Source organism: Heterodontus francisci, chromosome 1 (genome assembly GCF_036365525.1).
Source record: "Heterodontus francisci isolate sHetFra1 chromosome 1, sHetFra1.hap1, whole genome shotgun sequence".
In the NCBI taxonomy this organism is placed as follows: Eukaryota; Metazoa; Chordata; class Chondrichthyes; order Heterodontiformes; family Heterodontidae; genus Heterodontus; species Heterodontus francisci.
In genome coordinates, this window is record NC_090371.1 from 285,944,211 (window position 1) to 285,970,254 (window position 26,044).

General features: G+C 43.8%; 1 protein-coding gene across 2 annotated transcripts in view; it reads left to right on the plus strand.

The window, feature by feature from the left end:
* Positions 1-4,589: 4,589 nt before the first annotated feature.
* LOC137361537 (clathrin light chain A-like) overlaps positions 4,590-26,044 on the plus strand; it is a 93,797-nt gene continuing 72,342 nt past the window's right edge. For both annotated transcript variants that reach the window (XM_068026358.1, XM_068026379.1), the window contains exon 1: positions 4,590-4,906. In XM_068026358.1, coding sequence (XP_067882459.1) covers positions 4,738-4,906 — 169 coding nt within the window. In that variant the 5' untranslated portion in view covers positions 4,590-4,737. The remainder of the gene's footprint in view (positions 4,907-26,044) is intronic.

Below are 26,044 nucleotides of genomic sequence, written 5' to 3' on the forward strand. Positions count from 1 at the left end.
TTTCTTATGGAGGCAGAGGGCATGGCTGAGGTATGAAATTAATACATTGCATCCATCTTCACTAGAGAAGAGGGTCCTGCCAATGTCACTGTAAATGAGGAGGTAGAGACATTGACCGGAATTTTACCGGCATTAAACATGTCTCTTCGGAGGCGTCCGGATGGTAAAATGAAGTGCGATGACGTCAGGCAGTGTCCCCGGTGTCATTACGCGCAGACGTCATTTTACCAACGTTGAAAGTCGGGCGTGAGCGAGTCTGCGCTCTCCGCCCATATACAAGTAATTGAAAGGTAATTGAGGTCGTTTACAAAGCAATTGATTACAATTTTACGTCTGAGGTCTGATTTAACGTCCATAAATCGGCTCTTCAATGCAAGCTCGAGGAACAGCATCTCATCTACCGATTAGGCACACTACAGCCTGCCGGACTGAACATTAAGTTCAATAATTTCAGAGCATGACAGCCCCCCATTTTACTTTCATTTTTAGTTATTTTTTCTTTTTTCTTTTATTTTTTACAATCTTTTTTTTTGCATTTTTTTTTGCATTTATTTCATTTCATCTTAGTTTGTTCAGTTTGCTTACCCACTGTTTTTTTCTCAGGTTTGCACTTGCTGCTGTTCAATATTCAGTCTGTTAACACATAATCTGTACTAATGCTTTGTCTTTCAACACACCATTAACATATTGTTTGCCTTTGCTCCGTGACCTTTTGGTCAGCTATGTGGCCTTGTCCAATCTACACCTTCTCCTTTGTTATCTCTTGCCCCACCCCCACCTCACTTGTTTATAACCTGTGACATTTTTAATATTTGTCAGTTCCGAAGAAGGGTCACTGACCCGAAACGTTAACTCTGCTTCTCTTTCCACAGATGCTGCCAGACCTGCTGAGTGATTCCAGCATTTCTTGTTTTTGTTTCAGATTTCCAGCATCCGCAGTATTTTGCTTTTATTTCCATAAATCGGCTCGTGGGGCGTGTCGGCCAGCCGGCAGCTACATAAGGGCGGCAGGCATTGAATTAGGAGGGAGTTGGAAGTACAATTTTCAGTTTTACTCTGAAATAATTCTAATGCTATTTGTACATCCTGTCAAGGTGTGTGACTTGCAACTAGTGCTAAAGGATTCATCTGAGTATTCTGCACTGCTGATGGGGACCCAACAACTTTGATTTATGTGGTGAAAGGAAGGGGATCTCGTGAGCCAGTCCTAACTGCTGGAAGCTAATACCTGTGGTCAGAGCATCTGGTGAGTAGTACAGCAATGGCAATTGTTCAATGTGGAGGTGGATCATCAGATGAGGAGGACCTTGCCCCTATGAGGGACAGAAGGACAAATGTGCAGAGGAACGTGCAACAAGCATCGTCAGCAAAGAGGAGTTCCCTGATGAGGACTTTCCGTACTTTGGTCTTCGCTCTAAGATGGGCAAAGTTGAACAACCTGCCATCTGATCTTGTGTGGAGGAAAATTCCTTCTTAAGACTTGAACGCATATGAGAGCAGCAGGAAGAAGAAGATCCCAAACAGTGTAGGTGCAAGCCCTATTTCACGCCACTCAGGATTACAATATCTCTTAACTTCTATGCGTCTGGCTCATTCCAAGCCTCAGCAGCAGACTTGTGCAGAGTCTCACAAGCAGCAGCGCACCATTGCATCAAGGTTGTGACTGATGCATTGTTCCAACGTGGTAACCAATACATCACGTTCAAGGCGGACAACACTTGTGAGGCTGAGAGAGCCAGAGGCTGCAGCACCATATCTGGGTTTCCATGTGCGGCACAGTGGCGCAGTGGTTAGCACCGCAGCCTCACAGCTCCAGCGACCCAAGTTCAGTTCTGGGTACTGCCTGTGTGGAGTTTGCAAGTTCTCCCTCTGTCTGCATGGGTTTCCGCCGGGTGCTCCGGTTTCCTCCCACCTCCAAAGACTTGCAGCTTGATAGGTAAATTGGCCATTATAAATTGCCCCTAGTGTAGGTAGGTGGTCGGAGATGGTGGGGATGTGGGAGAGAATACGGGGTTAATATCGGACTAGTATAAATGGGTGGTTGTTGATCGGCACAGACTCGGTGGGCCGAAGGGCTTGTTTCAGTGCTGTATCTCTAAATAAATAAATAAAGCAGCACAATAGCTCAGTGGTTAGCACCGCAGCCTCACAGCTCCAGTGTCCCGGGTTCAATTCTGGGTACTGCCTATGCGGAGTTTGCAAGTTCTTCCTGTGACTGCGTGGGTTTCCGCCGGGTGTTCCTGTTTCCTCCCACAGCCAAAAGACTTGCAGGTTGATGGGTAAATTGGCCATTATAAATTGCCCCTGGTATAGGTAGGTGGTAGGGGAATTGAGGGAAGGTGGGGATGTGGTAGGAATATGGGATTAATGTAGGATTAGTATAAATGGGTGGTTGATGGTCGGCACAGACTCGGTGGGCCGAAGGGCCTGTTTCAGTGCTGTACCTCTAAATAAGAATAAAAAATAAATAAATAAGCTGACCCAATGCACCATTGTGATGTGGGAGGGAGAGCAGGTGGCAGAGTCGCCCGTTAGTGAACACATGTCAGGATACGTGCCTACCCACCAGGAGGGGCAATACTGGCTGCGTCTGAGCTACCTGCAGCTGTCAGATCGCCAGTGCAGAAGAAGACTGCGGCTGTCACGGGAGACTGTCACATCTCTTTGTAAGATGTTGGCAGTGGAGATACTTGGCGACAGGGCTTATCCTCTGAAGACATGGCTCATGACACCAGTGAGGAACCCAAGGGATCATGCGGAGGAACGATACAATGAGAGCCATGCGGCCACCACAGTGACCATCGAACAAACTATAGGCCTGCTTAAGTTGAGGTTCAGGTGTCTTGACCGCACTGCAGTACACACCTTCAAGGGTTGCAAGAATAATTGTCGTCTGCTGTGTCTTGAATAACCTGCCGACTGAAAATGGAGAGGCACTGGAGAAGGATCAGTGTCATCGTGATGTGTCATCAGATGACGATGATGTTTCTGATGATGAAGCGGGACACCACTGACTTGATGGTCATGGAGAGGAAGCTGAATTTAATTTGGATCTAAGTGCTCGATAGACAAGGGTGTCTTTAAGAGGCAGACGTTTCCATTGAGAGTCTGTAAATTTTCCCACAATTGGGATTACCGTATGACAAGACTAATTGTGAGGCTCTGAAAAGGCAAATTCACTCACCTTCACGGGGAGAGAGAATGCAACGATGCAATCCATCACATCATGAGGAAGGCCACCCAGGTGTGAGACCTCACATGTTGAATTACTTTTGTTGAGCAACGATGTTGGAATTGACTTCAGGAAAGCCATGACAAAATCTCAGAGAACCCGATTTTATTACAATATTTTATAACACATTCAAATAAAATACCTTTCAATTCACCCTGTGAACCATTAGTGATGTTAAAGTGATTTCTTAAATCTTTTCCAAGTGCTCTTTCGGGTGCATGATCCCTCGCCACCAGACACACCAGAGGCAGGTGGCTGAACTGTTTGCTGCCCTGCTTGTGATGACTTTGGCGGACGTCCTCTGCTTGCTCATGGTCGTGAGGGCTCCGGCATTTCGGGTTTCTCCTGAGAAATCTCATGAGCACCCTGTAACACCCTGGGATTTCGCTGATCACATGTCCCTGGCAGAGGGAGCAAGGAGCTGGAGGATGCATCAGAGGTGCCCTGAGAGGTGCTCCCATATGCGATCTGCTGCCCCTGTGCCCTCATGAGGCTCGGACGATCCTCAGTGGTGACATCAGAGGGATGAGCAGTCTCAACCTGGCGCCAGCGCATCATATTCTGCTCTCTGGTGCTCTGGTCCAGGGAGGCCACAATCGATCTGACATCACGAAGTGCATCCAGAACTGGCCCCTCCACTGCAGCCGCCAATCTGTCAATGGAGGAAGCCAGATATTCAATTGCCTGAGAGTGAGCACAACTCCAGCGACCCAGGTTCAGTTCTGGTTACTGCCTGTGCGGAGTTTGCAAGTTCTCCCTGTGACCGCGTGGGTTTTCGCTGGGTGCTCCAGTTTCCTCCCACAGCCAAAGATTTGCAGGTTGATAGGTAAATTGGCCATTATAAATTGCCCCTAGTGTAGGTAGGTGGTAGGAGAATATGGGATTAATGTAGGATTAGTATGAATGGGTGGTTGTTGGTCAGCACAAACTTGGTGGGCTGAAGGGCCTGGTTCAGCACTGTATCTCTCTATAACTGTAAGACAGCACTGAAGGAGGCCATTCGGTCACTGTGTCTGTGCTGGCTCTATAAAAGAGCTACCCTGCTCTTCTCTCATTGCCCTGCAATTCTTTATTCCTTTTCAAGTATTTATCCCATTCCCTTTTGAAAGTTGAATCTGCTTGCAGCTGAAGGGAAAGGTTTGCAGTTATTTGTAGTAACTCAGTGTTTTGAACAGTGTTGTGCTATTTGTTGGCATCCTAGCTGAGATGCTGAAACCAGCAGCGCTGGCAGTGCGGCCTCACACTCTCTCTCTCTCTGTGGGCATTGAGGGTGGGTGTGGGGCTCCAATAATAATCTCCAGCCAGTGAGCCGAGCTGAGCTGAGCTGAGCCGAGCCGAGCAGCAGTGTCTGGCTGATTGTGTTCGTGCAGTGACACGCTCTCTCTCTCTCTGAGTCTAGTCCGCTTTAGTTGTGGGCTGGATTGACCCTGGGTTTATTTTATTTTTTGCAACCTGATTCCATTTATTTGCACCCTTCAGGGTTGATAAGGAGCGGAGCGAAGGACATGGACATTGGGAACGGGTCTGCTCCCGGAGCCGAGGAGGACCCGGCCGCTGCATTCCTGGAGCAGCATCACAATGAGATCGAAGGCATGGAGAAGGAGCAGGAGGCTGGTGGTATCCCGGGCACCGAGGGGCTGCAGAGCCCGGAGAGTCAGGATATGAGTGCAGGAGGTGAGACACTAACAGCCCCCACTCTGCCCCAGCGCCGTGATAAGAGACCAGGCTACTCCCAGATGTGACCAAACAGCTGGATCTTCAGAATTCACATCTGGGCAATAGTCTTGTCTGTACTGTGCTGCCAAAGGAGACACAGGTGATATCTGTAAATACAAAATGTAATCTGTAAATATGAATTGCCAGTATTAAATACCGAGCTGCAGAGAGACAGTAGGTGTATGTTCATCTCAAGCACAAGGGGCATAGGGAATGGTGGCTGTTCCATTCAAAGAAATGGGCAAGTTCAATAAATTGGTGCAGAAAGAATTTCATTTCTTATCTTTTGTTTTCCAAAATGGGGACCTGTAATTTTGAACTCCCCAAAGCCATTTTATAATGTTTATTCCCCCCCATTCCCATTGCCCTGGCTCAGGGAGAGAGACTGTACAGATAGAAAAAAGGAATTTAAAAAAAACTGCAGTGTTATAAATCCTAAACAAAAAGAGAATGCACAGCATCAGAGGGGAATAAAAGATAGGTTCACATTTTTTGTAACAATAATCATCAGAATCCTTTATTCTGACTGAAGGTTTCGAGCTGAAAAAATAAAGGCGTTTTATTTTTCTCCTTTTAGATGCAGTATATTGGCAGCATTTTCTGCATTCCCCCTTCAACCCTCCCACCCCACCCCCACCTACCCAGTTTCAGCTACAGTGACAGATGGGAATGACGCTTTAATCCTTCTGTTTCTGTACCAGAAGCTGCCTCGGAAACAAGTTCAGACTCCTGGTGGGGTGGGAGGGAGAATGTGCAGCTGAACTGCCTTCAGAATACTTGCACCAGCAATGATTTCTGCTTTCCAAAGCCCACAATCTAAATTTTGCAGTGTTAGATTCTGCTTCGAACAATGGAGCATCAAAATCACAAAGCTCATACGAACATATGAACAAGGAGCAGGAGTAGGCCACTCGGCCCCTCGAGCCTGCTCCGCTATTCAATAAGATCATGGCTGATCTGATTGTAACCTCAACTCAACATTACCACCTATCCCCGATAACCTTTCACCCCCTTGCTTATTAAGAATCTATCTCCCTCTGCCTTAAAAATATTCAAAGACTCTGCTTCCACTGCCTTTTGAGGAAGAGAATTCCAAAGACTCACGATCCTCTGAGAGAAAAAAATTCTCCTCATCTCTGTCTTAAATGGGCAACCCCTTATTTTTAAAACAGTGACCCCTAGTTCTAGATTCTCCCAGAAGGGGAAACATCCTTTCCACATCCAGCCTGTCAAGACCCCTCAGGATCTTATATGTTTCAATCAAGTCGCCTCTTACTCTTCTAAACTCCAGTGGAAACAAGCCTAGCCTGTCCAACCTTTCCTCATAAGACAACCCGCCCATTCCAGTTATTAGTCTAGTAAACCTTCTCTGTGTTGTCTCCAACACATTTACATCCTTCCTTAAATAAGGAGACCAGTACTGTACACTCCAGATGTGGTCTCACCAATGCCCTGTATAGATGAAGCATAACTTCCCTACCTTTGTATTCAATTCCCCTCGCGATAAACAATAACATTCTATTCGTTTCCCAATTACATGCTGTACCTGCATACTAACCTTTTGTGATTCATGCACTAGGACACCCAGATCCCTCTGCATCTCAAAGCTCTGCAATTTCTCACCATTTAGATAATATGCTTCTTTTTTATTCTTCCTGCCAAAATGGATAATTTCACATTTTCCCACATTACACTCCATTTGTCAAATCATTGACCACTGTTACGGCCAGTGAGGAGGGGGCCTCAGGCTTCCCTTTCACCCTCCCTCTCGTTTGACTGCAACTGGTTTTATTCCTTTTTAAAAACAGTGGTTGTGCTTACCACCTCCATGATTGTTTGACCTTGTTCCTCTAACATGCAAAAGAACCAATCAGATAGGTTTTCTTGAGTTTAAACAAGAAAAAGGAAAGGTTATTATATTTAACACTCTAACCCAATTTAAAATACTAAAAATACGCTGCACATTCACGCACACATTCACAGGACAGTCACACACACACGAACAGATTACAGAGGGAAACAGATTTGGTGGTTGGATTAAAGTCCAGAATAAATGGAACTTAAATTCAGTATGTGTATTTGTATTAAGAGTTTAGCCTCTTGGGCTTTTAATTTTCAAATAAACAGACAGTGACTGCTTTTCTTGTAGGTTTTAAAAACAGAAAGTCAGTTGTTTATTGATCAATATGCCTTATCCCCAAATTGTCACAACCTCATTCACTCACGCATTCGCTCGTGTGCGCGTGCACAAACACAAACACACACACACACAAACACACACACACAAACAAACACACACACACACACACACAAACACACACACAAACACACACACACACAAGAAGAAACAGATAGAGAAAGGAAAGAGGCAGGTGGGTTTCAGTGGGGGGTAAGGGTTACGATAAACCTGTTGAATTTTCTTGAAATTCAAAGTTCTAGATCGTGGCAGGCCTGATATGATTGTAGATTTCTCTCATGATTGAAGATTCTGTTGAAGATGGTGGGTCACTTGCAGCTCTCTCTGCTGTATAATGTAGATTTTGGATTTTTAAAAAAATTTCTTATACATTCGTGGGATGTGGGCGTTGCTGGCCAGGCCAGCATTTATTGTCCATCCTTAATTGCCCTTGAGAAGGTGGTGGTGAGCTGCCTTCTTGAACTGCTGCAGTCCCTGGGTTGTAGGTACACCCACAGTGCTGTTAGGAAGGGAGTTCCAGGATTTTGACCCAGTGACAGCGAAGGAATGGCGATATAGTTCCAAGTCAGGATGGTGTGTGACTTGGAGGGGAACTTGCAGCTGGTGGTGTTCCCATGTAAGATAAAACCGTGTCACCCCTCACTTGCTGTGAGGAGACATTCTGGTTTCTTTCCATGGCCCAGGATGTGGCTACTTCACACCTCCTTTGTTTTAGAAGAAGACATTCAATTCTGGAATGTTTTTAGGATAGGTGTAAGATGGGTTTTATTAACACCTTTTGGCTTTGAAGATTTGTCCTTTGCATTTGTCAGATTGTTTGGATAAACAAAAAGCCAATCCCCTTTTTCTTCAGTGGCCATTTTGGACTATTGTTCATTTTCTAAAATAAAGGTTCATTTTTTAAAGACAATGTTCATTTTTTCATAACTCTCCAGAGTTAGTCTGTGAATGTTATATCATCACACTCCTGATACCTTCCTCCAAAAGGGAAAAACTGATTCCTTGGATTTCATTTTTTTTGGGGGTTTAGAAAGAGGGATAAAGAAATAGTAAGATAGTTTAGGGTCTCACCACTTTACACATTCATTTCATTCACTCTTCAGACTTCCAGCCAACGTTCTTTTTCATCATCCTTCCTTTGGATGAAGTACCATCAAAAAATTGCATTTCTTTTGGTTACATGTTGTCAAATGAGGTTGTAGTTTCTCTCACACCAGTTTGTACAGGATCATGTGATTATTGGTGAAGATTTCAGTATGCAATTTCTATTACTGCTTGTGGCGAGATTCTCTGGAAAAACTTTAACCCCTTGACTACTGCCTCCACAATGGTGTTAACCATTCAGGTTCTGGCACATTGATGGTTCCTATTTCTAGTGTGATAATGGGTGATAATTGCCCCTGCAAGGTGTCTGGCATTTCCTCCTGGTCCTTGTTCTGCCTGGGTTCTGACTCTGAACTGTTGGGTTTGATTAGTTTTGGATTTGGAACCCGAGTGTGTGATTCTTCAGTGGGTAGATCCATGCTGACCGCACTTTTAGTTCTCTTGTGATTTTCACAAGTGTGATTCACTTTAGGGTATGTTACCATCCCTTTTCCTTTTACTCCAGAGACAGGTGTTTCGCTAATCTGCCCCTTGTCCTCTGGGACACTACTGCTCACAGGTGGTTGTCCAGCTTCTACTGCACTCCCCTGTGGCATTTCAATTAGGTGAGGCATCTCCCTCACTCTTGGCTTTCCTGTTTGGGAACTTTCCTCTTCCCTATTTAAATCTTTAAAAAAAGGTTTCAGCTAATCATTTCTAATTTTACAGGACGATATAGATGGGCTGGTAAGATAGGCAGAGCAGTGGCAAATGGAATTTAATCCTGAGAAGTGTGAGGTGATGCATTTTGGGAGGACTAACAAGGCAAGGGAATATACAATGGATTAGATTAGATTAGATTAGAGATACAGCACTGAAACAGGCCCTTCGGCCCACCGAGTCTGTGCCGACCATCAACCACCCATTTATACTAATCCTACACTAATCCCATATTCCTACCAAACATCCCCACCTGTCCCTATATTTCCCTACCACTTACCTATACTAGTGACAATTTATAATGGCCAATTTACCTATCAACCTGCAAGTCTTTTGGCTTGTGGGAGGAAACCGGAGCACCCGGAGAAAACCCACGCAGACACAGGGAGAACTTGCAAACTCCACACAGGCAGTACCCAGAATCGAACCCGGGTCCCTGGAGCTGTGAGGCTGCGGTGCTAACCACTGCGCCACTGTGCCCTAGGGAGTACAGAGGGTCAGAGGGACCTTGGTGTACTTGTCCAGAGATTACTGAAGACAGCAGCACAGGTAGATAAGGTGGTTAGGAAGGCATATGGGATACTTGCCATTATTAGCTGAGGCATAGAATATAAGAGCAGGGAGGTTATGATGGAGCTGTATAAAATGCTAGTTAGGCCACAGCTGGAGTACTGTGTACAGTTCTGGGCACCACACCATAGGAAGGATGTGGAGATGGTGCAGAGGAGATTGACCAGGATGTTGCCTGGGCTGGAGCATTTCAGCTATGAAGAGAGACTGAAAAGGCTAGAGTTGTTTTCCTTAGAGCAGAGAAGGCTGAGGGGGGACATGATTGAGGTATACAAAATTATGAGGGGCAATGATAGGATAGATAGGAAGAAACTTTTTCCCTTAGCAGAGGTGTCAATAACCAGGGGGCATAGGTTTAAGTTAAGGGGCAGGAGGTTTAGAGGGGATTTGAGGAAAAGCTTTTTCACCCAGAGGGCGGTTGGAATCTGGAACACACTGCCTGAAGAGGTGGTAGAGGCAGGAACCCTCACAACATTTAAAAAAATATTTAGATGAGCACTTGAAACGCCATAGCATACAAGGCTACGGGCCAAGTGCTGGAAAATGGGATTAGAATAGATAGGTGCTTGATGGCCAGCACAGACACGATGGGCCGAAGAGCCTGTTTCTGCACTCTATAACTCTGTAACTCTAATTTGCTTTTCTGTCAGTTTTTCCGACTGTTATTTTATCTTCTTTAAATCTTTTTGGCTCTATCTGGCCTCTTTTAAATTCTTCTGGCTCTATCACCCCATGTGGGATTTTTGGGACTTCCCCACCCCTCTGTAGTTGTACCGAGTTTTGTTTTCTCCTTTCAGGTTCTCCAGTCTCGGGGTGGGCTGCTCTGGACCCTCTGGGTGCAATACTGTGCTTCCTGCCAAGTCATTGCCCAGCAATAGGTCTATCCTCTGAATGGGTAAGCTCAGAATGATTCTGACTGTCACCATCCCAGTGACCAACTTACTCTGTAGGTAAACTTTAACTAAGGGAACCTTCAAGCATTTGCCAGTAAGCCCTTTTACTAGTACCGTAGTATTTGTTCTGCTTTCCAGTGGCATTTCTGTCAGTTTGGCTGCCAGTAGGATTTACAAACAACTGGTTTCCCTGAGGATGGTTATCTCCTTGTCTGGTGCCAGAGACACAAAAGGAGTCATCTTTTCTTTTGTGCAAAACATTCTGATATGTGCTCTGCTCTTGAGTTATATGAGAACACAGGCTTATAACTTTCAAAACTACAGACACAGGCTTTACTGCAACACCTTCTGCTGTTTTTGGCACACCAACAATTGGCCTGGACATGCACAGATTTGCCACACTAGAAACATGTCGGGTGGACCCATATTAGTTTATCCTCTGGGTTCCTTCTTTTAAAAGTTGGAGACTGGTCAGGTTTTCCTTCCCTGCACTTCTTTTCTGCTTCCCTGCTGTCTCTCCCTAGCTTGTACGAGTTATTAGACTCAAATTTATTCAGAGTTAGGGATTTGTGTATTAATTCATGGTCGTCGGCCATTTTAGCTGCTCCCCTTACTCTTGTGATTCTTTGTTGTTCGATGTAGGTTCTTATATTACTTGGAATGCTATTTTTAAACTTGTCCAGCAACATCACCTCTCTCACATTTTCATATGAGGGTTCTAGCTTGAGAGACTGTACCCACCAATCAAAAGCCATATGTTTGATTCTTTTGAAAGAAATATAAGTCTGCATGGGTCTTTTCCAGGTGTGTTGGGATCTCAGTCTAAATGCTTCCGGTATCAGCTCATGTGCATTTAGAATTGCAATTTTAGTTTGTTTATAATCGGAGGAACTTTCTTTTGATAACAGGGAAAAAATTTCACAAGTCCTACCCACGAACTTGCCTTGTAAGAGGAGATTCAAGAATTTTTTCAGCCATTTTAGCCTGGTATCTATTTTCTCCAATGAGATAAACTATGACTCAACCTCCTCCTCATCAAATTTTGGCACTAGCCTTGAGTGTCTCAGCACATCAAAGTTGTGCTCTGAAATGGGGATAAGGTTTGAGTGACTAGCAGCATTTTCATTTTGCAGTCTCTGCTTCCTCTCTTTACATCTCCCTTTCTTCCTTTTCCTTTTGAAGCTGCAACTCTTCACTTTTCAACTGTAACTGGATTCTAGCTCGAATTATTTTCTCAGACTCTGATTCTAGGCTTTCTTCTTCCAGTTCAGGGGTAAGATTAAAATGGTTAGCTAGATTTTTTAACAGTTCAGGTTTCTTTGCTTTTTGTCTGAAAGTGATTCCCACCTCCTTTTAACTTTTTAAACTTTTTAAATCTTCCACGCTTGTTTAACTTATCATGGGATCTCTCTCCCTGCTCCACAAACGCCTCAGCATTACATTTTAAAGTCCAAGTTCATTTTTTCATATCTCTTCGGGGTTAGTCCATGAATGTTGCATCATTGCACTTCCGATGTGCGGTACAATGGTGTGTGGCTTGGAGGAGAACTTGCAGGTGGTGGTGTTCCCCATGTGTCTACGGCCCTTGTTCCTCTAGGTGGTACAGGTCGTGGGTTTGGAAGGTGCTGTTAAAGGAGCCTTGGCGAGTTACTGCAGTGCATCTTGTAGATGGTACACACTGCTGCCACTGTGATGGTGCAGGGAGTGAATGGTGAAGGTGGTGGATGGCGTGCCAGTCAAGCGAGCTGCTTTGTCCTGGATGATGCCGAGCTTTTTGAGTGTTGGAGCTGCACCCATCCAGGCAAGTGGAGAGTATTCCATCACACTCCTGACTTGTGCCTTGCAGATGGTGGACAGGCTTTGGGGAGTCAGGAGGTGAGTTACTCGCCACAGGATTCCTAGCCTCTGACCTCCTCTTGTAGTCACGGTATTTATATGGCTACTCCAGTTCAGTTTCTGGTCAATGGTCTAATCCCATTTTCCAGCACTTGAATGTCAAGGGGAGATGGTTAGATTCTCTCTCGTTGGTAATGGTCATTGCCTGGCACTTGTGTGGTGTGAATGTTACTTGCCACTTATCAACCCAAGCTTGAATGTTGTCCAGATCCTGCTGAACATGGACACTGACTGTTTCAGTATCTGAAGAGTCACGAATGGTGCTGAACACTGTGCAATCATCAGCGAACATCCCCACTTCTGACTTTATGATGGAGGGAAGGTCATTGATGAAGCAGCTAAAGATGGTTGGGCCTAGGACCCCAGCCTGAGGAACTCCTGTAGCAATGTCCTGGGGCTCAGATGATTGGCCTCACAACCACAACCATCTTCCTTTGTGCTAGGTATACCTCAAACTAGTGAAGAGTTTCCCCCCTAATTCCCATTGACTTCAGTTTTGCTCGGGCTCCTTGATGCCATGCTCGGTCAAATGCTGCCTTGATATCAAGGGCAGTTACTGTCACCTCACCTCTTGAATTCAGCTCTTTTGTCCATGTTTGAACCAAGTCTGGAGCTGAACCCATAGATGTTGTTTGAATTCAATGTAAAACCAATTCAGTGGTTCTGGTGAACGTAAACAGTCCTGAGGCAAAATGCGATGACCTAGACTCAGGTATAGGGAGCAGCATTATAAATTTTACAAATGATATGAAACTTGGAAAAGTAGTAGATCATGATGAAGATAGTTCTAGGCTTCAGGATAGACAGTATGGTGAAATGAGCAGAAGCATGGCAGATGGAGTTCAATGCAGAGAAGTATACTGGGATGCACTATAAATGGCACAATTTTGAAAAGTGTAGATGAGCAGAGAAACTTGGTGCCCATATGTACAAATCCATAAAAGTGACAGGGCAAGCCGATAAGGAGGTTATAAAAGCGAATGGGTTACTTGGGTTTCTAAATACAGGAATAGAATATAAAAACAGCGAGATCGTGCTAGAACTTTATAAATCACTGGTTAGGTCTCAGCTGGAGTATTGTGGACAATTCTGGGCTCCATACTTGAGGAAAGATGGAAAGGCCTTAGAAATGATGTAGAGCAGCTTTACCAGGATGTTGCCAGGGCTGAGGGACTTCAGTTATGAGGAAAGGTTGGAAAAGTACGGACTGTTCTCCTTGGAACAGAGAAGGTTAAGAGGTGACTGAATAGAGGTTTTCAAGATGATGAGGTGTTTTGATAGAGTAGAGAGAAAAAACTATTCCCTCTGGTGAGCGGGTCAACTACCAGAGGTCACAGATTTAAAATCATTGGAAAAAGGTTTAAGGGGGGATTGAGAATTTTCTTTTCACTAGGGGAGTTATTGGGATCTGGGACACTGAGATACTGGAGGATGAGGAACTTACAGGGTTACAGGCAAAAAGCAGGGATGTGGGTCTAAGCATGACTGCTGCTTCAAAGAGCCAGCACAGGCACGATGGGCCAAATGTCCTCCTTCTGTGATGTAAGTTGCCGTGGTTCTAAGAAGCATGGAGCTCTCCCCATGTTTGATAATGCTCCTGTGAAACACCTTGTGACATTATTCTGCATTGAAGGTGCTATATAAATAGAAGTTGTTGTTGGTGGTCTGGCCAATATTTCTACCTCAACCAACACCATCATCTCATTTACTCTTGTGGGACGTTGGATGACAGAATGACTGCACCATTTAGCTTGTGACAAAGATGTATTTTTTTTGTCTGTTTTGAAGTTCTGATCTCCATGCTCCCTCTGTGTCTCCTCCAAGCTTATCTCATTCTTCTTTTCTCTTGATCCAAGTTTCCCTTCCTGGACACAATGCTAACTGCCTGTAAATGGTTCTTTCTCCTCAGGAACACATTGTCCCCTTCCCTTTTAAAAAGCCACGTCATCAACACCTCCTCAAAGATCCCACTCCCGACCCCTTATCCTTGCAAGCTACCAGCCCCATCTTAACCTCCCTTTCATCTCCACAGTCCTTGGAGGGGTTGTCACCTCTCACATCTGTTCCCATTGTTCTCATCACTCTCTGTTTGAATTTATCCAGTCACTGCTATAGCACCAAAATAACATTTTCTGTGATTGTGATCATAGTATGTTAAATTTCCTCATCCTGTCTGCAGCCTTTGAAATAGTTGTACACACCATCCTCCTTCACTGTCTCTTCTCTGTTGTCCAACAAAGTGGGATTGGACTTATTTGGTTTCAGTCCTATCTAACTGGTTACCAGCAAAGCATCTCGGTCTCTGGCTTCTCTCTTATTTCAGGCAAGCATATTAAAGATTTCAAAACCAAGGCAGATACATGGAACGAAACAAGAGCAGGTCAGAGGCTGGCAGTTCTGCAGCAAATAGACTAGTCGTGATCTAATTGAATGGTGGAACTGTCTTGAGGAAATGAATGGCCTGCTCCTGTTCCAATGCTCTCTCAACACTCCAGGCTCAATCAAAGATATACATTTTCCCCATTCCTTCCATGGGGGAACCTCCCTGCTCTCCTACAAATATGACCACTGGTTCTTCTACATCCACCTGAAAGAGCAGATGAGGCCTTGGTTTAACATCTCCTCATGCCCTCACTAAGCTAACATTGGCCCCCTCATCCTAACTCTTCAAATTGATAGTTCTTATCCTCTTTTTTAATCCCCTCACAGCATCACCCCTCATCTCCAGAGCACTATAACCTTCCTAAGCTCTGTTCCTCTATCTCTGGCCCCTTGTGTACCCTCCCCGCCCAGTCCCACTCTGCTTAACTGCAACATTGGGCAGAATTTCACTGGCCCCAAGATGACAGCTTGGAAGTGAGGTGGGGGGAGGGGGGATCCTGGAAAATGGTGGGAGAAAGTGTCAAAGTGGATACTCGACGTCTTCCTGTCACCAGCCATATTTCCCAGGGCAGCCGGGCAGTAGGATCAGGATCATGCATGCCGGAACCGGGCATGGAATTGAGCCTAATAAAAACAGAAAGTGCTGGAAATACTCAGCAGGTTTGGCAGCATCTGTGGAGAGAGAAGCAGGGTTAATGTTTCAGGTCAGTGACCTTTCATCAGAACTGGCAAAGGTTAGCAATGTAATAGGTTTTAAACAAATAAAGCAGGGGTGGGGCAAAAGAGAACAAAAGGGAAGGTATTGATAGGACAGGGGGCCAGAGAGATTAACTGACAAGGAGGTCATGGCGCAAAGGCAAAAGGAGTGAGACAATGGTGTGGTGAAAGACAAAGCATTAGTGCAGAGAGGGTATTAAATGACAGAATAATGAACAGCCTGAGCCAAAAGCACAAACATGAAAAAAACAGTGGAAAAGCACATGGTTAAAAAAAATGATGAAACAAAATAAAGTAAAAAGAAAAAATAAAAATAAAAAAGTCATGCTCTGAAATTATTGAACTCAATGTTCAGTCCGGCAGGCTGTAGTGTGCCTAATTGGTAAATGAGATGCTGTTCCTTGAGCTTGGGTTGATGTTCATTGGAACACTGCAGCAATCCCAGGACAGAGATGTGACATGAGAGCAGGGGGTGTTTTGAAATGGCCAGCAACCGGAAGCTCGGGGTCATGCTTTTGGACTGAGCGGAGGTGTTCCACAAAGTGGTCACCCAGTCTGCGTCTGGTCTCCCCATATAGAGGAGACCGCATTGTGAGCAGCGAATACAGTATACTAAATTGAAAGAAGTACAAGTAAATCGCTGCTTCACCTGAAAGGAGTGTTTGGGGCCTTGGATAGTGAGGAGAGAGGAGGTAAATGGGCAGGTATTACAGCTCTGTCAATTGCATGGGATGGTGCCCTGGAAAGGGGATGAGGTGTCGGGAGAAATGGACCAGGGTGTCGCAAAGGGAACAATCCCTTTGGAATGGAATTGAGCCTGTTAAGTTTACAATTAATGACCATATTCCACTGCATTTAAAATTTCCATGATCGCACGGGTCCCACAGAGCTTCAGAGGTTCGCCGGCTCGAAGGTAGCGAGAGCTGAGTGGCAAGTGAGTGTCAGCTGTAACTAACAGGCATTCAGTTCTGGAAGGCAGGTTCAGAGCAGAGCTTGAAATGCAGGGACCTTTAGAGGGATTGCTGTGTGGAAGGTCAGTGAGGAGAGCTGTTACTGGAAGGGTGTCTCCCAGGTCCGCTGCAGCAAGTGCAGACAACACAAGGTGGGTGAGAACTATTGCATTGTGAAGCCTCCAAAGGGAGATGGATGATCTGTACTCAGTTTGACTCCTCTTGTCAGGAGGAGAGTGGGAGAGAGAGACTGCATCAGCCGCATGGGGAGGACCAGCAATGGGCAGAGGAGCACCAACAATGTGACGCTGGATGTTGAGGACGCATTCAGGCAGTCAGTCGAATATTCGAAGAAACCGGTACCCAGCGCAGTTGATGTATAGACAGAGACTCAGCTTCATGTAGATGTCAGAGCACCAGTGTTTTTGACAACTGCGTCAGTCGAGACAGGTGTTTTCTGACCTGTGCGGAATGTTGGAGGCGTTGGAGCCACTGGTATAAATAGTAAAAGGGTGGTAAAAGGAGGAGTGGGGCCGATTAGAGACCTAAAAGGGGATTTACACATGGAGGCAGGAGGCATGACTGAGGTATTAAATTAGTACTGTTATGAGAGTGCTTCTATTTTATTTAGAAAAAAAATGTTTTTAAGGACTCATTTTAAATTGTGGAAATGGATTCATTGGAAGTCTGAAGAAATGCTGAATAATTTGTTTTTTTCACTGGGGTCATTGAAAGGACACTTGACTGTGAAACAATTACTGGAAGAATCAAGGACTGCTAAAAACAACCTTTACTGGAGAACACTTGCCTTAAGATAAATAAACAACAGGAACCTTGGGGAGATGTTTACAGAGAAGCCACATGTCAAGGTTTATGGAGGTCAGGATGTTGACATTCTGTTTGGGGTTTGGATATTGTTTTCAGTTCAGTTGGGGTGTGAACTGTTTTGAAGACAGTTGAAGATCAGCCTGGCAAGCAAAAAACAAGTATTTTGCAATGGTCTTCACCATAGCGGATACAAGTAACATCCCAGAAATAGCTGTAAATCAAAAAACAGAAGGGAGGGGAGGAACTCAAGAAAATTGCAATCACCAGGGAAGTGGTACTGAGCAAATTGTTGGAGCTGTGGGGTGACAAGTCCCCGGGTCCTGATGGGCTTCATCTTAGGGTCTTAAAAGGCGTGGCTAGTGAGATAGTTGATGTGTTGGTTTTAATTTCCCAAAATTCTCTAGATTTGGGGACGTTCCATTAGATTGTAAAATTGCGGATGTAATTCCTTTATTCAAAAAGGGAGGGAGACAGAAGGCAGGAAGCTACAGGCCAGTTAGCTTAACATCTGTCATAGGGAAAATGTCAGAAGTTATTATTAAAGACATAATAGCGGGCACTTAGAAAAATTCAAGGTAATCAGGCAGAGTCAACACAGTTTTGTGAAATGGAAATCATATTTAACCAATTTATTGGAGTTTTTTGAAGAAGTAGCATGTGCTGTAGATAAAGGGGAACCGGTGGATGTACTGTTCTTAGATTTCCAGAAGGCATTTGGTAAGGTTATTGCAGAAAATAAAAGCTTATAGTGTAGGGGGTAACATATTGGCATGGATAGAAGATTGGCGAGGTAACAAGAAACAGAGAGTAGGCACAAATGGATCATTTTCTGTTTGGCAAGGTGTAAACAGTGGCGTGCCACAGGGATCTGTGCTGGGGCCTCATTTTTTTACAATTTATATAAATGACTTGAATGAAGGGACTGAAGATATGGTTGCTAAATTTGCTGATGAAACAAAGATAGGTAGGAAAGTAAGTTGTGAACAGGACATAAGGAGGCTGCAAAGAGATATAGATAGGTTCAGTGAGTGAGCAAAGATCTGGCAAATGGAGTATAATGTGGGAAAAAGTGAAATTGTCCATTTTTGCAGGAAGAATAAAAAAGCATATTACCTAAATGGTGAGACTGCAGAGCTCTGAGATGCAGAGGGATCTGCATGAATCGCAAAAGGTTAGTAACAGGTACAGCAAGTAATTAGGAAAGCTAATAGAATGTTATCATTTATTGTGAGGGGAATTGAATACAAAAGTAGGGAGGTTATGCTTCAGCTATACAGGGCATTAGTGAGACCACATCTGGAGTACTGTGTACAGTATTGGTCTCCTTACTTAAGGAAAGTTGTAAATGCGTTGGAAGCAGTTCAGAGAAGGTTTACTAGACTAATACCTGGAATGGGCGGATCGTCTTATGAGGAAAGGTTGGACAGTCTAGGCTTATATCTGCTGGAGATTTGAAGATTAAGCGGCGACTTGATTGAAACATATAAGATCCTGAGGGGTCTTGACAGGGTGGATGTGGAAAGGATGTTTCCCCTTCTGGGAGAATCTAGAACTAGGGGTCACTGTTTAAAAATAAGGGGTTGCCCATTTAAGACAGAGATGAGGAGACATTTTTTCTCTCAGAGGGTGGTGAGTCTTTGGAATTCTCTTCCTCAAAAGGCGGTGGAAGCAGAGTCTTTGAATATTTTTAAGGCAGAGGGAGATAGATTATTGATAAGCAATGGGTTGAAAGGTTATTGGGAGTAGGTGGAAATGTGGAGTTGAAGTTACAATCAGATCAGCCATGATCCTGTTGGATGGTGGAGCAGGCTCGCGTGTCCGAGTTGCCTACCCCTGTTCCTAATTCATATGTTCATAAACACCCAACTCATCTCTTTCCTCCTGTCACTGAAAAAACCCCTGCATATTCAGTGTGATAACCGCAACCCTTGATGCCACATTTCTCCTGAGAAGCTGGAAAAAAACTGCCCGATTAATCCTCGACAGTGCCTGAAAATAAGTGCTCCAGAAAAGATCCCAGTGACCCGTCTACGTGTACTCAGATATCAGACCAAAAGGGACAACTGACATTTTTCCATATCATCTTTTTTCTCTTCAAGAATTAGCAAGTATTTGGCCAAAGTATTCTTTTTTCTGTCTTTTTTTGGTAACAGAGCTCTGCAGAGAGAATGTTTTTATTCTTTTCAATGTGTGTGTGAGTTTGTGTGTGGGGGTTTTAAAAGAGGAACTTTCATATTTCAATCTGTGTATTAAGTCTTTGCTTTGTTACTGGATAAGTCTTGTTTTTATAATAAACTGATAATTCTGTTGTTTATTAAAGAAACCTGGTTGGTGTATTTTATTCTGGGATAAAGAGTAGAGTATGTGATTGACTGTATCGGCAACCGGATAAACATTTAAAAAATATATGTTGTGATCTGTGGAGAGGTGGGGCTAGAATAAACAATGCACTCCTCCTACCTTGGTCATAATAAGTGTCTTTACCAAGGAAGAAGATGCTGCCCAAGTCATAGTGAAAGAGGAGGTAATTAAGACACTTGATGGGCTACATTTGATAAAGGGAAGGTATTAGGTATTAGGCTGACTGTACATAAAGTTGATAAGTCACCAGGGCTGGATGAGATGCATCCAAGGATACTGAGGGAAGCAAGGCTGGAAATTGTGGCGGCAGTGACCAGAATTTTCCAGTCTTCCTAAGATGTTCCTAAGGTGATTCCAGAGGACCGGAGAGTTGGAAATGTTACGTCCTTGCTCAAAAAGGGTGTAAAGATAAGCCCAGCAACTATAGGCTAATCAGTTTAACCTTGGTGGTGGGGAAGTTTTTAGAAATTATAATATGTGACAAAATTAATAGTCACCTGGGCAAATGCGGATTAATTAAGGAAAGCCAGCACAGACTTGTTAAGAGAAAATCGTGTTTAACGAATTTGCTTGAGTTTTTTTATGAGGTAACAGAGAGTGTTGATGAGGGTAATGCGATTGGATGTGATGTACATGATGTACAAAAGGCTTTTGATAAAGTGCAACATAACAGGCTTGTGAGTAAATTTAGAGCCCAAGGAATAAAAGGGACTGTTATTGGCTGAGTGACAAAACACAGAGAGTAGTTGTGAACGGTTGTTTTTCTGGAGGACTGGAGGAAGGCTTATAGTGGGGTTCCCAGGGGTTGGTGTTAGGAACTGCTCTTCTTGATAACTATTAATGACCTAGACTTGGATGTACAGGGCACAATTTGAAAATTTGCGGATGACACAAAACTTGGAAATATAGTGATAAACTTCAAGAGGACATAGACAGGCTGGCGGAAAGGGCAGACATGTGGCAGATGAAATTTAATGCAGAAAAGCGTGAAGTGATTCATTTTGGTATGAAGAACACGGAGAGGCAATATAAAATAAAGGGTATAATTCTAGAGAGCTGCAGGAACAGAGGGATTTGGGTGAATATGTACACAAATCATTAAATATGGCAGGGCAGATTGAGAGAGTGGTTAATAAAGCATACGGGATCCTGGCCTTTATATATAGGGGTATAGAGTACAAAAGCAAGGAAGTTATGATGAACCTGTATAAAACACTGGTTTGGCCTCAACTGGAGTATTGTGTTCAATTCTGGGCACCACAGTTTCGGAAGAATGTGAAGGCAATAGAGTGCAGAAAACATTTACGAGAATGTTCCAGGGATGAGGGGCTTCAGTTACGTGGATATATTGGAGAAGCTGGGGCTGTTGTCCTTGGAGAAGAGAAGGTTGAGAGGAGATTTCATAGAGGGTTTCAAAATCATGAGAGGACAGAGTAGATAGGGAGAAACTGTTCCTATTGGTGGAAGGGGCAAGAACCAGAGGACACTGATTTAAGGTGATTGGCAAAAGAACCAAAGGCGATATGAGGAAAAACATTCTTACGCAGTGAGTGGTTAGGATCTGGAATGCACTGCCTGAGAGTGTGGTGGAGGCAGGTTCAATTGTGGCTTTCAAAAGGGAATTGGATATTTATCTGAAGAGAAAATATTTGCAGGGATATGGCGAAAAGGCAGGGGAGTAGGGGTCTAGCTGAGTTACTCTTGCAGAGAGCCAGCATGGACACAACAGGCCAAATGGCCTCCTTCTGTGCTGTAACCATTCTATGATTCTATGCTTCTATGTGGTGGGTACCCAATGCCTGTTTTAGTGAAAGTGACCATGACGCTTGACTCTTTGCTACAGCGTCGTTCCAGGGATCATTTGGAGACATTTGTGGCCCATCGCTGCATCAATTAGGTGTTGGATGCCTTGTTCCAGCCCATAAATCCAAACCAGTTCACTTGAACCAGTTGACCAAGGAAAATGGGACAACTGGACCAGTTGTACATATTCCAGTTGAGACCAGTGAACCTGGTTCCAGTTGAAAATGATATTGCTTACAGTTGTGACTAGTTACATTAGTTTTTGGCTCAACTTATTCCATTTGAGACCAGAGTATTAACTGGAGAATATTGTTCATATAAATACCACTAACAAGTGAAAATTACCTGTATGGTGTGCACTGTGGTCATGCAGTGAAGCTAAAGACACTCTTGATTGCACTGATCATTTCAAATTTTATTGTGACACATAAAAAAGCAAAACACAGTAATAACAAAAAACAAATTAAACACAGTGCAGAAATCAAGAAATAAGTGAACAGCAGTTAAAATGCAGCCAAAATTTAAATATTCTCATGGGTGTTTCTTCTTCTTTGGCCTCCTTGTCTCGAGAGACAATGGATACGCGCCTGGAGGTGGTCAGTGGTTTGTGAAGCAGCGCCTGGAGTGGCTATAAAGGCCAATTCTAGAGTGACAGGCTCTTCCACAGGTGCTGCAGAAAAAATTGTTTGTCGGGGCTGTTACACACTTGGCTAATGGGTGCTAATGTAGGAATACATACCTACCTCATCGTGCCAGCCGTCCTGCTCCCATATTACGGTCAGTGGCCGGCACTCCCATGCATTCGATCCCCGGCCACTGAAGCACAGCGAAACGCTGGTGGGGAGGGGGTAAGTTTACAGGGCAGTGGGGGAGTGGGAAAACTATTGCTATTGGTGGAGGTGATGGTGGCAAGGAGCGGAAGGTGAAAGTTAATAAAGTTCTGGGGGATCACAAGGTAAGTTTTTTGTGGGGGAGAGGGCAATAAATACATTGTTTAGTCATTGGGGGGTTGGGAGAGGGGCTTGATTCTTTCATTAAATTTATAACTTTAATTGTATTGTGTATATATTTAAAAACATTCGAGTGCAACGAAAAGGCTTGAAGCCCTTTCAAATGGGGCCTGCACAGTGGCACCAAACACCATTGTCGAGGACAGAGCACCCGCCTCCTCCACATCATCGGGGTGGGGGGGGGTATGTGAGGTGGTGGCGGTCCATCCCGTCCATGTAAACGAGCTGCTGCGCTAAACATTGCGGCGGCTCCACAGAGTAAATCTTGCATGTGCGCCCCGCCAGTTTGAAGCTCGCTGCCGAGATCGATGGCAAGCTGGTAAAATGCAGCCCCTTGGATTTACTGATTATTTAATGATTAAGCAATCAGAGTAACTGAGAACTATAGAGCTAGGCTCAAACTATTGGTGGAAATCTTGAAGGTAAGGTCAACAGGGACAAAAGTCTGACATTTGTTATAAACGTTTATGAAGTTTAATAATTAGTTTATGTTTTTCATTCCTGTTGGCCTGAAGACACAGTAATTGATAAAATAAAGATTCCCCAGATGTTGAATAATCATAGTTTAGTTAAATCGGTTTATTTTTAGCTCTGTTTAACACATTAAAATGGATTATCCTTTCTAATTACAAATGACAACTTCCTGGCAATAAATGTTACGACTGGTGAGACTGATGGTGCTTGTCATTATTTATGTGTAAATGCCGCAGCAACTTCAGGTGAGGGGCTGAGATGTGATTTAATGGGGAAATGCAAAAATTGCAGTCTGAGTCAGTCCCACTCCACTGTTAGCTTCATGAAAACGGCATCTGGCTGTCTGACTCACCTTTGAATCACCTTGAGTTGCATGAAATATTATTCTCTACTCCAATATCCGAGTCATTTATATATATATTGTCATGCTAGGCCCCCACCTGCCAAGAATGAGGTACATCAATTTTGTTATGAACATTGATTTTTAACTGTTGCTGGAGCAAGGAAATGACTTGTTAAACAGATCAGCCGTGGCTGGAAAAAACATTTACACACTAACAGACATCAAAGGTGAGGAAGCGCACTCCAGGGCCTGCTAAAGAGAATACAATCCACAAGGGCAGGACTGGTTAGACCAGCTGGTCACATGACTACCTGGAGTTCCAGGGGTTTTTTTTTAACTGGCCACAGGGAGTTTGAAGGTAGTGTGTCTATTTGCTCTTAGACTGAGAAGATGTCTCTCCTGTCTGCTCCCATCTCTTTCTCACAAGCCTCTGAATCCACTGAAGACACATGAACCCCAAGAGAGAAAATTCTCCTACAGTGAACAAGGTTTAAGAAGAATACTGGGCCCCAACGAAAAGCAAGATCTACCTACAATCAAGGACTCTACATTGAGCTCGAAGAACCGTAACAAAAACTCTTCAAGTATTGCCTCAAACTTTTCCTCTTTATTTTTCTTCTCTTTTCTGTCTCTATTTGCTATCCCGTATGCATGCTAGCATGGGTGCATCGTGTATCCGTAGGCATTCACTGAATTAGAGTTTAAGTTTAATAAATTTCAACTTTTCTTCTTAAAACCTGAGAAAGCCTGTTTGTGCTGGTTTCTTTGTCTTATAATTGGAAAGCGGTGAACAAGGATTCACCAAACTGGAGCTAAAAAACACGGTATGTTTAAAATTAAACCCAGATACAGTAAGACCACGTGAAGGCTGAAAGGGAATCCTAGACCTCTTTCTCACTGGGTCGTAACAATATATTAAAAAAAGCAGTGGTCCTAGTACTGACCCTAGGGGAACACTACTGGCTACCATCCTCCAGTTTGCAAAACAACCATTTACCATGACTTGCTGTTTTCTATTCATAAGCCAATTTCTTATCCAAGCTGACACTGGCTCTCCTATTCCATGAGCCACAATTTTGTTAACCAGCCTTTTATGTGGTACATTGTCAAACACTTTCTTAAAATCTAAATAGACAACATCCACCGCATTCCCGTCATCAACCTTCTCTGCTACTTCACCAAAAAATTCAATTTGTTTCGTCAAGCACGATGCGTCTTTCACAAATCCTTGCTGGCTGTTCTAATTAACTCAAATCTCTCCAAATTCCTATTGATGTTGTCCCTGATTATTGTTTCTAAAACCTTACCCACCAGTGATGTTAAACTGACTGGCACAAATCTGCTGCCTTACCTGCTCTGGCCTACATGTGACTCCAGACCCACAACAATGTGGTTGATTCTTAACTGCCCTCTGAAATGGCCTAGCAAGCCACTCAGTTGTAAAGAAATAAGAAAGGTAAGAGGTCACTTGCGGGAGTAGTTTATAGGCCCCCGAAGTGTATTTGCACTGTAGGACGGAGTATACAGGAAGAAATAAATGGGACGTGTAAGAAAGCTACTGCAATAATCGTGGGTAATTTAATCTACATGTAGATTGGGCAAATCAGATTGGCAAATGGTAGCCTGGAAAATGAGTTTATAGTGTATTCGGGACAATTTATTAGAGCAGTACATTCTAGCGCCAACTAGGGAGCAGACTATTCTGAACTGGTAATGTGCAATGAGACAGGATTAATCAATAACCTCGTAGTAAAGGAGCCTCTAGGCAACAGCAATCATAACATGTTAGAATTTGACATTCAATTTATAGGTAAGCAGTGTGGGTCTAAGACTAGTATTTTAAACCTAAATAAAGGTAATTCTAAGGGTTATGAAGGCAGAGTTGGCCAAAGTGAACTGGAAAACGAGGTTAAAAGGCAGGACAGTAAAAATGTAGTGGCAGACTTTTAAGGAGATATTTAATAACTCTCAGCAAAGATTTATCCCAGTGAGAAAGAAAGACTCTTTGAAAAGGATGCATCATCTGTGGCTAAATAAGGAAGTTAAGGATAGTATCAATTTGAAAGAAATACCGTAAAAATCTGCAAAGATTAGTGGTAAGGTCAGAAGGTTGGACAGATTTTAAGAACCAGCAAAGGATGACAAAAAAAATAATAGGGAGAAATTAGAGTATGGGAGAAAGCTAGCTAGAAATATAAAAATAGACAGTAAGAGTTGCTACAAGTATTTAAAAAGGAAAAGAGTAACAAGGCGAGTGTTGGTCCTCGAGGAAGTGAATCAGGGGTATTAATAATGAAAAACAAGGAAATGGCAGAAGCGTTGAACAGAAATTTTGTGTCCATCTTCACTGTAGAAGATTTAGAAAACTTCTCAAAGATACTTGAAAATCGAGAGGTGAAAGGGAGGGAGGAACTTAAAACAATCACCATCACCAGGGGAAAGGTGTTGGGAAAGCTATTAGACCTAAAGGCTGACAAGTCCCCAGGAGCAGATGGCCTGCATCCTAGGGAGCTATAAGTAGTGGCTGCACAAACAGTAGATGCATTGGTTATAATCTTCCAAAATTCCTCAGTTTCTGGAAGGGCCACAGTGGAATGAAAAATCGCAAATGTAACATCTTTATTCAAGAAAGGAGGGAGACAGAAAGCAGGAAACTATAGGCCAGTTAGCCTAACATCATGGGGAAATTACTAGATCCATTATTTAAGGAGATTATAGCAGGATACTTAGAAAATCCATGGCCAGAATTTTACAGTCCCCCCCCCCCCCCCCACCACCCCAAAGAACGGGAAGATGGTGGCCGGGTGGGGGGGGGGGGGGGGGGGGAGCGTAAATTGGAGTGGGAGGCTCGGGGGGCCCTACCCGACCC